General features: G+C 37.1%; 1 protein-coding gene across 3 annotated transcripts in view; it reads left to right on the top strand.

The window, feature by feature from the left end:
- USP25 (ubiquitin specific peptidase 25) overlaps nt 1-14,655 on the top strand; it is a 162,671-nt gene that overhangs the window by 80,688 nt on the left and 67,328 nt on the right. For all 3 annotated transcript variants that reach the window (XM_068970263.1, XM_068970255.1, XM_068970247.1), the window contains exons 8-10: nt 930-1,006; nt 7,020-7,093; nt 11,697-11,845. In XM_068970263.1, the coding sequence (XP_068826364.1) occupies nt 930-1,006; nt 7,020-7,093; nt 11,697-11,845 (300 nt within the window). The remainder of the gene's footprint in view (nt 1-929; nt 1,007-7,019; nt 7,094-11,696; nt 11,846-14,655) is intronic.

Here is a 14,655-nt window from a genome sequence, read left to right as displayed (position 1 = left end):
TAAATCTCTTGTCCTAGATGCTCTTCAAAAAACTTCTAGCTGTGGAAATGTGTAACAGTAAGTTTGTTTTATACTTAGGGCTATTTTGATAAAAGCAAGTTGCTTGCACTTACTTAGCTGTCTTTGGGCAGTCATAGTAAGAATTGCTTTATCTTCCCACCTAACCCCACTCTTCATGCAGGTTCTATACAAACCTGTTTGCTGTACTCCAGGTCAGATTGTTGAAAGAAGTTTATGGTAGTTACTGAGTACAACTGCCACTGCTTTATTCCTGTTTATCTATGTCAGGTGAGCTAGAACCAATGGAAGGGATTGTGGAAGGTGAAGATTATGCTGGTTCTGACTGGAGACTCAGTTTGAACTTCAGAGGTGGCAGACCTTGATGATCAGGGAGCCAGTGATTGATTGGACTCAACCTATCCAAGTTAACAGATATCTTAGTAAGATTAGATATGGCTTAAAAAGTAATGGGTAACAGTTGAATTGAGAAAATGGACTGTTTAAAAGCTCATATTCCTTCTAGGGGAGAAGCCAGTAATAAATCTTTGTATAAGGAAGAACTCTTTGGTAATGTGGGACCTTCGTTTTATAAAGATTCATTAGAGAACCCTGGGGGGAGGTAATAACTCTTTTTAAAAATCTCATTCATGAGTTTGCGTTTTTATATATATCAATATGTATGCATATGTATTTTTCCCTCCTAAAGTGAAACTCATGTATTATGAATATAATGCTTGTTTTTCTCAAATACTGATTTTATGCTCTGATTGTTATAAGTATTTCTTGCATTTGATGTGAAACATTTCATATGATACCTTTGTGAGGAGTCAGTTAATTATATATTAGAAAAGACTAGCTGTAAGTTTTATGTTGCAGTGTTTTCATTAGTAGGCTCAAATATCAATAAGACATTTTTTTTCCCCCCACAGCAAGACGTGAGTGAGTTTACACACAAATTATTAGATTGGTTAGAAGATGCCTTCCAAATGAAAGCTGAAGAAGAGACGTAAGTTACTGTGAAGTTTAGTTTATGGGGTTTAGGAGGTTGATAAATAACACTGTTTTTTTTTTTTTTTTTTTCTGGTATATATTCAGTATCAACAGAGAAATAGGAATCTGAGATAAGTGTGTGGAAGCCCAAATGTTACCTATATTATTCATAAGCTTTTTGGAATTTGTGGCCACAAATGCTGAGGTTTATAACAAAAGTGAAGCTTCAAGCCTTTAGCTTTCAGTCCAGCTCCAGTGTTCCTGGCTCTTAGTTCAGTCCAGACTCAAGTTACTGTTGCTAAAGACTGCAGCAGAAACTTTGGATGATGTCATAAATGGAGGAAATCTTCATGCTTTTAATTCTGCCAGGATGTCTGTCATTAAGGGCCAATTGGTTTTTTTATTAGACAACTACTTATAAACTTATGTTGGAAGAAATCTCTCCAGATTATGGCACTAAATCTACAATATCTGAGGGGAAAATTCTGTTGTGGGAAACTTAGACTGTATCATTGAAAGCTGCTTCCTTTTTAAATGTTAAGAAGTTTATGATGCTGACAGTTGTAGTCTGGTGCTCTTCTTTTCTGTTCACCACAATTCTTAAGTTGCAGTTTTCTTACAAACCTCAGTTTACTGGCCTTTAGTGCTGCACTGAATATAAGCTGTCTTTCTAATAACATATTTTCATGCCACAATGGTTGCTACCATAGCATTTTGCTATGAGATTGGTTAGACTTGTGAAACCTGCTTTCTAGGTAGTTTCTTTCTTTATGTTAGTTTCATTTGGTAAATCTCCCCATCGTGATGCTGAACTGAATCTGCTGTGGATGCTTTCTGAAACCTGAGTTCCAGCTCCAGTAAAGATCATCATGTCTATGATAAGCTGTTTTCTCAACTTTTGAATGTTAGATCTAGGCCTTTAGTATATTTCTTTCTGCTCCTTTTTTTTTTTTTTTTTTTTTCTTGGATGGGATAGTTCTTTAAGGTGCAGTTACATTCCCCCTGCCCCCATTCTTTTTGAGGAGGTCTTGGCTGAATTCTTAATAGTTTAACCTGCCTCTTAACCTGTATGGCACCAGTTCTGTTTGAATGCCAAGTGTCTTCTCTCTCTTGTTGCTTGAGTTTGTTTTCTGCCCTATCCCTCTATGCTGTCTTAATAGGTCTGTCATAATGAGAGTTAGTGAAATATGAGTTAGGAGTATGCCCAAGTAGTCTATTATTCACACAGGCATTGCCCACCTTCATCTCTTTTGTGTTGCAGAATTCCACCAGGGTTCTGTCCTGTCAGACCAACAGACAGCCTGTGTGTTGAACTTTATCTGCAATTGTCCACCCTGGCTCCTCTTTAGTAAAATTCATGTTCCTTGTACTTTTCCTTGGAGTTCCAACCCCCAAAATTTATTGAGCATGTTTCCCCAGAGTGTGAATGCTATCTGTATGGAAGCTGAGTCTCTTTGGGGTTCTCTCTGTAATTCTTTGAGTACTTTACCATGAAGTCCCTATTTCCTCTTCTGAAATCTGCCCAGACTTGCTGTAATCACCTCCTATGGTAGCCTCTGTTCAACACAGCTCCCTGATAGCTGTCTCTCTCTAGACTGCCACTTGGCTGTTTCTTGAATCCTGGTTATTGCTGAAAGGATCATTCTTTTCTGGTTTTGGAGATCTTTCCTTATTTTACTCACTTCTAAAAATTTTTTTTGGGTTCGAGTGTCAACTTTTCTGGTCTAGTAACTAACAAGTTACCAGAGAGCAAATTGCCAACATCTGCTGGATCATTGAAAAAGCAAGAGAGTTCCAGAAAAAACATCTATTTCTGCTTTATTGACTATGCTAAAGCCTTTGAATGTGTGGATCACAATAAATTGCGGAAAATTCTGAAAGAGATGGGAATTCTGAGGAGGCAGGTCAGACCACCTGCCTCCTCAGAAATCTGTATGCAGGTCAGGAAGCAACAGTTAGAACTGGACATGGAACAACAGACTGGTTCCAAATGGGAAAAGGAGTATGTCAAAGCTGTATATTGTCACCCTGCTTTTTTAACTTATATGCAGAGTACATCATGAGAAATGCCAGGCTGGATGAAGCACAAGCTGGAATCAGGATTACCGGGAGAAATATCAATAACCTCAGATATGCAGATGACACCACCCTTATTACAGAAAGTGAAGAGGAACTCAAAAGCCTCTTGATGAAAGTGAAAGAGGAAGCAAAAAAGACACAGATGTGTATAACGGACTTTTGGACTCAGAGGGAGAGGGAGAGGGTGGGATGATTTGGGAGAATGGCATTGTAACATGTATACTATCATGTAAGAATCGAATCGCCAGTCTATGTCCGACGCAGGACACAGCATGCTTGGGGCTGGTGCACGGGGATGACCCAGAGAGATGTTATGGGGAGGGAGGTGGGAGGGGGGTTCATGTTTGGGAACGCATGTACACCCGTGGTGGATTCATGTCAATGTATGGCAAAACCAAGACAGTATTGTAAAGTAAAATAAAGTAAAAATAAAAATTAAAAAAAATAAAATAAAAAAATTAAAAAAAAAATCTGAGAAAAAAAAAAGAAAGTGAAAGAGGAGAGTGAAAAGGTAGGCTTAAAGCTGAACATTCAGAAGACTAAGATCATGGGAAATAGATGGAGAAACAGTGGAAACAGTGTCGACGTTATTTTTTGGGCTCCAAAATCACTGCAGGTGGTGACTGCAGCCATAAATAAAAGGATGCTTACTCCTTGGAAGGAAAGTTAGGACCAAGCTAGACAGCATATTAAAAAGCAGAGTCATTACTTTGCCAGCAAAGGTCCATCTAGTCAAGGCTATGGTTTTTCCAGTAGTCCTGTATGGATGTGAGAGTTGGACTCTAAAGAAAGCTGAGCAATAAAGAATCGATGCTTTTGAACTATGGTTTGGAGAAGACTCTTGAGAGTCCCTTGGACTGCAAGGAGATCCAACCAGTCCATTCTAAAGGAAATCAGTCCTGAATGTTCATTGGAATGACTGACTGATGCTGAAGCTGAACTCCAATACTTTGGCCACCTGATGTGAAGAGCTGACTCATTTGGAAAGACCCTGGTGTTGGGAAAGATTGAAAGCAGGAGGAGAAGGGGAGGACAGAGGATGAGATGGTTAGATGGCATCACCGACTCAATGGACATGAGTTTGAGTAACTTCGGGAATCCTGGCATGCTGAAGTCCATGGGGTCTCAAAGAGTCGGACACAACTGAGCGACTAAACTGAACTGAACAAGTTTTTTCTCTCCTTTTTCTAAAACTGTTTTAAAAGAATCTAAAACTTTCCTATTTCATCTGAAATCACAAGCCTTATTTGAAATACTTCTCATTTGTTTCTCAGTAGTTTTGATTTTGCTTTACTGTTCATGGAGCTAAAGCTTCTTAAAGTTTAAGAGATTGGGAAGCACTGAGTACTGTATCAGTTGCTCTAAATCTTTGAACTGTTTCTGTACCAACGTGATTTCTGAGGCTGAGGTGTCCCTGATACAAGCTTTCTTTGATGATTTCTTTTGGCCTTTGATATTTGTGATATTTGCATCAGTCTATCTTTTCTTCGTGCAAGTGCTGGATATATCATTTCTATTATAGAAGTCTCAGGTGTTTTAAATTGCTCTTCACTTTTGTTCCTTGCACTTTTGTTGGTAACAACAGTCTGGGTCCCTGAAATTCAAAGCTTAAAGGCATAGTAAAGAATAAGACCTCAGAGTTTGCAAAGAAGGACAGGGTAAAGAATTGCTGTAAAATTTGTCCTCCTGACTCCTTTGGGAAGGTCAGTGCATACCGCAGGTCAGTGGCGAGAAGACCAAAATTTAGATACAAAGAATTGATAAGATACTTGAAAAGAGAATTCAGAATTAGTACAGCTGCTCTTACAGTTTCTTAGGTCAGAGACATCAACCTGGTATGTCATTGCTCTTTCTGTGTAGTATGTGTGTGAAAATAAGGAGAGAAACCAGGAATGTTGTTTTCCTGTTGGGTTAGCCAAAAAGTTCTGTAAGATGTCATGGAAAAACTCGAACGAACTTTTTGACCAACCCGGAACATGGGAGTATGATGCATGAAAATGGAAGTACTGATCTTTATGTCTAAAGATTCATGGACTTTTACATTAGGAGTGACAGTCTTTGTGTTCTTCCTCTTCCTCATATCAGATGACAGAGGCTTCATCTCATCCCAGCCTTCTGGGATCACCACATCAGTGAAAAGTATATTGACTCTCAAAGTTACAGACCAGAAATAACACACATTACCTCCACTCATGTTTTGTTGTGCAAAGCAAAAAAAAAAAAAAACAAAAAAAAAACAGAAAATAACAAGTATTGAAATGTGAAAAAAATTGAAACTTTTTTGCACTGTTGATGGAAATGTAAAATGGTGCAGCTGCTGTGGAAAACATTATGGTTGTTAAAAAAATTAATAGTAGAATTATCATTTGATAGAGGGAATCCTTTCACAGTGTATACGTACATCAAATCATTATGTTGTATCCTTCAAATATCTTACAGTTGTTTGTCAATTGAATTTATAAAGACGGAACAGCAAAAATTAACCACATGATGATCCAGCAATTCCACTGCTGAATTTAAATCCAAAAGCATTTATGTCAGGGTCTCAAAGAGATGCTGCACGCTCATGTTCATAGCAGCATTCTTCACAATAGACAGATGTTGAAAGTCACTGATTATGTCCATGGATGAATGGAAATAAGATGTGGTATACGTATACAATGGAATATCCTTAGCAAGTAAGGAAACTCTGACGCATGCTACAACATGGATGAATCTTGAAAACATGATGCTGAGTGAAATAAACTAGTCACAAAAAGACAGCCACTGTGTTTCACTTATACGATGGATGTGTTTAGAGTTGTCACTTTCAAAGAAACAGAAAGTTAGAATGGCGGTTACCAGGGCCTGATGGGAGGGAGGAATGTGGAATTGTTTAATCGATTTCTCAAGCTGAAATTAGTTCTAGAGGTTGGTTCCACAACAGTTGTGAATGTATTTAACACTGCAGAACCGTACACTTAAAGATGGTTAAGAGGGTAAATTTTATACTGTGTGTATTTTATCACAATTCAGATTTTTTTTTTCAAATTTAAATAGAAAGTAGATCGGAAAGTGCTTCTTACTATATATCTGAAAGTAGAGGGCTGGAAATCTTTTTGTACAGCACTAATAACCACCATACTACTTCAGAATTGTTGGAAGGCTTAAGTGAAGTATTTCCCTCCAGTTGTTTTATGGTTTAAATCCAGGTGCATGTAACACATCAAGAGACAAATAGTATCTTTCTCTCTCTTTCAAAAGTAAATCAGTTTTATTAATTTAAACAAAAATTTATGAAGAAAAAGTCTCTGTACAGTTGTGGATAAAACATACTTTTATATACTAAGGCCAAGATAAACTTTGTGTTTTTAGATCACAGGGTACAAAACATTAAAGAAAAAGTTAAAAATTTCTACTTGCTTCAAGCCGAAAAAAAAAAAAAAAAACCCAAGAAAACAAATTGATATGTTAAAGAATTTGGAAAATTCACAGATGCCTAATTTTACCAGCAACATGAAACTTTACAAAAGATTGGCGTACCTCTTTAGCTACTTGGTTTGAAACTGATATATTGTTATTTCACTGGTGTGTGCAAGAGGGGTTTTTCCACCTTCCCAGCAAGTCCAAATAAGCATGTATTGTATGACTAAAAGTCCATACTCTAAATGATAATGGAATGATCAGGTACTTTGTGAATACAGACTGGGTTCATATCTTCTTACAGTGACATCCCACACAGTTTTTAACCCTTACAACAGCTTTGTGGGTTTAATATCCTCAGTTGACACATGAAGAAACAGAAAAAATTTAGATATCTTGGCTCAACACTAAGTAGCAGAGCCAAACACATAATAACCGCATAAATTTTATTGTCTTGGCATCTATTATTGTTCTTTTAATGTTTTCTCTATTATAGTTCTAAAAATTAAAAACTGTAGTCACATTTATAATTTTAATGTGATTTTTAGGGATGAAGACAAGCCAAAGAACCCCATGGTAGAGCTGTTCTATGGAAGATTCCTAGCTGTGGGAGTGCTTGAAGGTATAGTTGCATATTTACTTCTTTATTACAACTGAGATATTATTAATTGTTTGGTCCTTTGTCACAATAGTCACTTTATTTGTGGAATGGTTTTTAGTTTGACTTCCTCTGTCTAGTGATTTCTGTTAACATTGTTAATGCTGATCATTTATATAGAAAGCAATGAGTTGAGTGCATAAAGGAAAGTGCAGAGTATGTTAGCACATGCTGATTGATGCTCGGTTAATGGGAACGGTTCTGTGATACTGTGAATTGTTAAGGTGGCAGTTGGTGCCTCTTTAAAAAATAATATTAGAGGTTAATACTGGGCTTGGTATGATGGTCACTGTTTTTGAGGGTTTCATGTCTATGCAGTTTAAAAGCTGTACTTAGCAATTTAGCATAGTCAGGGTTTTGCAGGGTTCCCATTTAGGGGTTGATTACAAAATTCTTTAGAATATAGTTTTCAAGGAATAATTGTACTCTTATCTTTAAAAAAAATCAGTTAAAAGTGATAGTATTCCTGTTAGTCAAAATCCAGGCCTAAAGAGTTACTCTGGTTTTCCTAACAAGGGCAGGAAACTGACTCATAAAATATACATCAAGTAATAAAATCACTTAAGTTTCAAAGCATACATTTTTGAAAAACTATCTTTCCCAAATGGTCCTATGGATCAACTTTTGAAAGTTCACCCAAAAATTTGGGGATTTGATTTTTCTTGAAGATCTTAAGTGATGGATTGCCATGAAGTTTTGTTTGAATGTGATTTTATAGTTTGAGATTTGGAAAAAGGCAGAGACTAACTCGGGATTTAGATACGCTAAAGGTTATACTGAGCTGTCAGTACATTTTGTTTGCCTCAAATGCTGAATATTCATTATATAAATAGTGGGATATTTTATATAGTGAATTGTATTCCTATTTAGGATGTCCATACTGTCATACTAGTTTTTATTTGAAGTAGAACACTATCTGTAGAATTTGAGGAGCTCTAATCAGGTTGTGACTGTGCACTGTTGATAATATTATACTCCTCATGAGCACTTCTACATTTATTACCTGGATTCTTAGAAGGGATTATTAAAATTTCCCCATCAGTGTTGAAGTTGTTGTACTTGGTTTTGGTATGTTGTTTCAATGTTGCTGTGCTGTATAAATGTGATTTCAGTACATTGCCAGGTGAACTATGTATTTGCTTTGTTAACAATATATTTTAGAGCACTTTCTTGTCATTTTTACATATATCTTCCTAATGCATTTTTTAGACTAGTGACTCTGAGGTAGGGTAGTTTTCAGTTTGTTTACTAAAGTCTTCTGCTGCATAAGTTCATTCAGCTCCACCAGAGCTTCTAGGCCGTTGATCTCTCCATTCTGTTCTCAGGCTTTGCCTTTCCTTCGTTGTCCATTATGATCCTCCTTATAGATTGCTGAAACTCTTTTCCCCCTTTCCCTTCTGGCACGCCCTCTCTGACTAGTCTCTGGCCCTCCTGGAATTATTTTCTTCTCTTTGCATGTACTGAGAACCTGACTGTTGTTAGGAGGAGATCACTCAAATGGGCTTATTGTAGTGGATCATGAGGTTGCAGTGACTGTAAGCTTCACTAGTCCCAATCCCGTAACCCTCCCTGGCACTCATCTTTGTCTGTCTTCATCCCTGTCTTCTTTCCCATTTTCTGCAATAGAAATTTCCACTTTTTCTATGTTTAATATAATTTCTTTGTCTCTTCATTTTCTGAAAAATTCCTTACCTCGGATTTCATAGATTGACTTTGAAGTTTACAAAACCTAACCGTGGATCCTGGCTAAGGCCACGGATCTAATTTTGTGCTTATAATTTTTTTTTTGTTATCATAGTTCTTAAAAGTAACTTCCTCAGATTAGGAGCTTTAGGCTTCCCAACCTGGGTCCATTCCTATTACCACCTCATTCTTTTCTTTGTCACTCCAGGTAATAAAGGAATTATTTTGTTGATTAATCAATGGCTAGTGTGCTAATAAGAATCTCACCTTTTCATGCTTTCTCTCAGGTCTTTTTCTATCCTTTGTCTTGCTTTTATTTCTGTCTCTTTCACTTCTTCCTTTCACTGTGTCATTCACATCAATATTTAGACATGATCTGGTATTTCATATCTTTAAAATTTAAAAAAAAAAATCCCTTCACATGTTCTTTTTCAGTTAATCTTATTCAGAAATAACCTCCTTTATTTAAAGATAGGATCTTGTTTTTATCTGCTATCTCTCCATTTATTTGACCTATCCCATTTTTATTTCTGGCTCCAGACCTCTTCTAAAAGGGGGCTTTTGAAGGTTATTGATTTCCTAAATGTGTTAGTCCATTGGATAGTCCATTGGATCCCTCTCAATTCTCACTGAATTCTTACCAACTATTAGTGCTGTCGACTCCAATCCTTCTCCTCCTCCTCTTCCTTTTACCTGCTTTTTCATTGAAAATACTTCTCTGGCTTCTAGTCCACCATATTCTCATGCCTCTGTTGATACTTTTTAGGAATTATATTTGTCGTTTTTTTTCTATATCTAAATGTAAGAGAGCCTTGGGACTCAGCTTAGATCCTCTTCCTCTTCTTGTTTGCTAATTCCTTGGGCAATCTCATTTACTCCCTTGATTTCCTGCTATGAATAGGCTGCTACTTATTCAGTTTATAGCTTCACATCAGTCTTAGTTACTGACTTATTTATGTCTTGCTCTTCGCCACGTAAAAATATCATGGGCCATTCTAAACCAATGATTTTCCCTGCTGCCTTAACACAAAAGTAAAAAAAAAAAAAAAAAAAAAATCCTCTGCTCTTCTTCACTGGTGCCCTTTTCAGTGCATAAAAATCAGTTACTCATGCTCAAAATCTGAACATTATTCTCGATACTTTCCTTTTTTTTCTGTTCCTCATCCTGCCTGTGAACCAGTCAATCAAGTCCTATTGGTGCCTCCTTTTGTATATATTAATAAATGTGTGTATGTGTTACTTCATCTGTTTTTATACACTTATTAACTTCTGTTCCATTCTACTTTTATTTATAGATGTATTCTATATAGTCACATACCAGCTTTATCACTTAACAGAAACCATAAGGATTTTTCAGAGATGTAAATCTGAGCCTCTTATTCCTATATTTAATTATTCAGCAGTTTTGCATTATATTCAGAATATACTAGGAAAAAATTCTTAACAAGGGCTAGTAGACTTGGTTTAAGAATTTTGTTTTGATTCTCCCACCTAACTTTTCATTGTCATGTCCATGTTGCTCCCCTAAGCTATACTTCCTTTCCCTTAATTCTTTAAACATGCCAAGTTCTCTGCAGCCTGAAAGTTTCTGGCTGTGCTGTTCTTGGCCAGGGATACTCTGGCTTTCCAGTTCTGGCCTGGCTACCTCCTATTCACCTTTGCAGTCTCAGCATAAATGTCATTTTCCTGTGGAAGTCTTCCTTGCTTTACCCTCCTGCCCTAAAGACTAGATTTGCTCCCCTTCCAAATCTTCTCACAGCACTCTATCTCACCACACCTTTTCTGACAGCTGTAATAATATTTGTTCATAGCTGTATGTGCAATTAATGTGCATATTGCGTTTTTCCAAGAGGCTAAAAGTTTCCTTAGCTCAGAGACTCTATAACTTCTGTATGCTGCTATGCATATTCTCAATGTTAGTGTAGTATCTTGCCCTTAAAAGGTACTTTTTTAAAGAATAAACATATATACACACACACACACACGAATATAATTACATATACACATATGAGTGTGTGATTAATATCTATAGCATAGCTGTATGTGAATATACTTACATGCATGTAGAAGCCAGTAGGAAAACAGTAGTAACTATAGCTGTCTGAAATGTTGGTTAGTTGCTCAGTCATGTCTGACTTTTTTTGCAGCCCATGGACTGCAGCATGCCAAGCTTCCTTTTCATCATCTCCCGGAGTTAGCTCAGACTCATGTCTATTGAGTCGGTTTTGCCATCCAACCATCTCATCCTCTATTGTCCCCTTCTCTTCCTGCCTTCAGTCTTTTCCAGCATCAGGGTCTTTTCCAGTGAGTTGGCTCTTCACATCAAGTGGCCAAAATATTGGAGCTTCAGCTTCAGCATCAGTCCTTCCGGTGGATATTCAAGGTTGATTTCCTTTAGGATTGACTAGTTTGATATCCTTGCAGTCCAAGGGACTCTCAGGAGACTCTTCCAGCACCGCAGTTCGAAGGCATTAATTCTTTGGGGCTCAGCATTCTTTATGGTCCAACTCTCACATCCGTACATGACTGCTGGAAAAACCATAGCTTTGACTATAGAGACTTTTGTAGGCAAAGTAATATCTCTGCTTTTTAATATGCTGTCTAGGTTTGCCATTGCTTCTCTTCCAAGGAGCAAGTGTCTTTTTTAATTTCATGGCTGCAGTCACCATCTACAGAGATTTGGGAGCCCAGGAAAATAAAGTCTGTCAATGTTTCCATTGTTTGCCCATCCATTTGCCTGAAATGTAAACATTTGTTTCCCCATCTATTTGTCTGAAACATAAACAGGTATAGTTTTTAGGTTGAGGAGATAATATATACATTTATTTACTTTTTGGAAGCTAAAAGGCCATATTGAGGAATATGAACTTCTCCTCTCTTATAGGTAAAAAATTTGAAAATACTGAAATGTTTGGTCAGTACCCACTTCAGGTCAATGGATTCAAAGATCTACATGAATGCCTAGAAGCTGCTATGATTGAAGGAGAAATTGAGTCTTTACATTCAGAAAATTCAGGAAAATCCGGTCAAGAGGTGAGTTTAGCATCCTCATTCTCCTTCCCTATAAGTCTCTTATACAGTGTTGTGAAGTAAGGCTCTAACTGTATAGCTACCTAATAATTGAGAGAATAATCAGAAAATGTATTTGAATTTAATTATGGTAATTTAGACATTTTGGGGAAAACTGCAGAGTCAGTACAGTCTATAATCTATGTTAACTTTTTGTTTAAAGTGTTTTCTCAAAATTTTATGTTAAAATCCTCATTTAGGACATTGTTCAGTCTTTTAAGACTTTTTCAGTCAAGGTACCAGCCATTACAGCATGCTAGTGCTGGTAGTAAGGAAGAAAAACACTGATGTTAGAGTGGAATTCTATATAGACATATGTTCAGTTCAGTCGCTCAGTCGTGTCCGACTCTTTGACCCCATGAATCGCAGCACACCAGGCCTCCCTGTCCATCACCATCTCCCGGAGTTCACTCAAACTCACATCCATCAAGTCAACGATGCCATCCAGCCATCTCATCCTCTGTCGTCTCCTTCTCCTCCTGCCCCCAATCCCTCCCAGCATCAGAGTCTTTTCCAATGAGTCAACTCTTCGCATGAGGTGGCCAAAGTGTTGGAGTTTCAGCCTCAGCATCAGTCCTTCCAGTGAACACCCAGGACTGTTCTCCTATAGGATGGACTGGTTGGATCTCCTTGCATTCCAAAGGACTCTCAAGATTCTTCTCAAACACCACAGTTCAAAAGCATCAATTCTTCGGTGCTCAGCTTTCTTCACAGTCCATGTTACTTACATCAAATATGTTGGAATGTGTCAGGCCCAAGGAGGCAACACCACGTGGACTCCTTTTCTTGTAAAATTACTGTGTAATTGCCTGAAAGGCAGATGGAAGAACTTGCTTCCTCAAGAAAGAGAATTAAAATAGATATTACAAACCTATTTATCTGTCTCCACTGCCTCTGTCTTGTAACCTATGTTCATCTCTCGATTCATCTCTCTAGCTCCCTCTGTATATCCTTTCATCCATGTATTCATCCAGAATATTAGAAAGGAAAGGACGGATCATGTGCTCCAATATCAGTCATCATTAAGCAGTTGCTGCTAGCTGTCTAGATGTAAGCTCTGCAGGGGTTCACCACTCTGTCCCTTGGATAGTATGGTCTCTGTCTTATAGCCCTGTTACCAGCAGATACAAGTACATAACACGTGTTGACTGAGTGAAACGTCTCAGTAATGTTAAAAAAGTTTCCAAGGTTTTTATCTTTGAATAGGCACTTAATAATTATTAAGTGATTACATCTCTTCTTATCTAAAGAGGGCCTAGGTTCTTATATCTTTGAGAATCAATTGTTTTTATTTGAATTATGTGCTTTTTAAAAAAGATGTAATTTCTAATGCCATCCTCATCTCCTGTGTCCCCTCACACATTCAAACAAAAAGGAAATAAGTATTCATTATTTTTTGCCTTTTTCTTTTTTTTGAGAGAGAGAAGATATTTGAAATAGTTTTTCTGTCTACATGTAGTTTAGTTGCTAAGTCATGTCCAGTTCTTGCAACCCCATGGACTGTAGCCCACCGGCTCCTCTGCCCTTGGAATTTCCCAGGCAAAAATACTGGAGTGGGTTGCCATGCCCACCTCCAGGGGATCTTCCCAACCCAGGGATGGAACCCAGGTCTCCTACATTGCAGGCAAGTTCTTTACCAGCTGAGCCGATGGTAGGTGTGCCTACCTCATGTGTCTACGTCATAGATCACCTACTTCAGTGATTCTCAGCAGATGCCTAGATTCCACCTCAAAGCTATCAAATCGGAATCTAGGGATGAGCTCCAAAGCTCCACAGGTGACTCTGATAATAGACCTTTAATTAAGACTACTTAAATGAAGCTTATTTATCTTACTGATTGGGAAACAGATCTTTAAACATTAGAACTTTCCAAGGATCCCCAAGGGGAACAGGAAAACAGAGCTTTGTAAAGTACAGTCTGTTTGCTATTAAATAGAAGAATGGTGGATTTTTGCAGGGAGAGAAGGAATGGCTTTTTCCTTACAATGTTACAGTAGCTTATAAATGAAACATGCTATGATTTATTGGTAAATAATTTAATAATAAGTAAATAATATTCCTCACATATTCCTAGCTTTTGAAAATATTTTTCTTACATTGACTGAATGTCATCATTTATTTTTTAGAAGATTTAGTTTGTTTTCTGTCTTTGGCTTTGTACTCTGACTGCCCTATACTGCAATAAGTATTTTCTGCCTAGATTTTCCCACCTAGCCTAAGGTATACAGTGGCTTGTCATCTTCTCTAGTCTCTAAATTCAGTTCCTAAGGTAATAGGAACTAAATAATAGCTAGTTCCTCAATAATAGCAAATATGATTACCTGTGATTCCTAATTCAGTCGCCTAGATTTGCTGGACATGGTAGTTTCAATAAGTCAACCTACTTTAAGTGACTATCACTGACCAGAGTAGAATATCTTAAAAGTTTTTAGTAACACCCTTAAATAATAGTTTCATTCCATTGTGTCCTTCAGAAAAACCTATTTTATTTCTCTATAAACACCAATGAGTAGCATCTTAGACTTATTTCTAAATTGGCATAACCCCTGATGTTAATACCTTTTATTTCTTATGCTATTATTTAATAAAAATTATTGATTTTACTTTGATGCAGCAAACATTAAAAAAACTTTTTTTTGCAAAACAGCTGTGGCTAACTAATATAGGAAGACCTCTAGTCTCCAGAATTGCTATGGTAAAACATTCAGTGGGCTATAAGAATTTACATTTCTTTAATGACATACCAAGAATCAACTGAATAAATTAAAAATGAT

Source organism: Capricornis sumatraensis, chromosome 1, assembly GCF_032405125.1.
Source record: "Capricornis sumatraensis isolate serow.1 chromosome 1, serow.2, whole genome shotgun sequence".
Classification (NCBI taxonomy): Eukaryota; Metazoa; Chordata; class Mammalia; order Artiodactyla; family Bovidae; genus Capricornis; species Capricornis sumatraensis.
The sequence above is the reverse complement of the archived record's forward strand: the minus strand, read 5'-3'. Positions and strand labels throughout refer to the sequence as shown.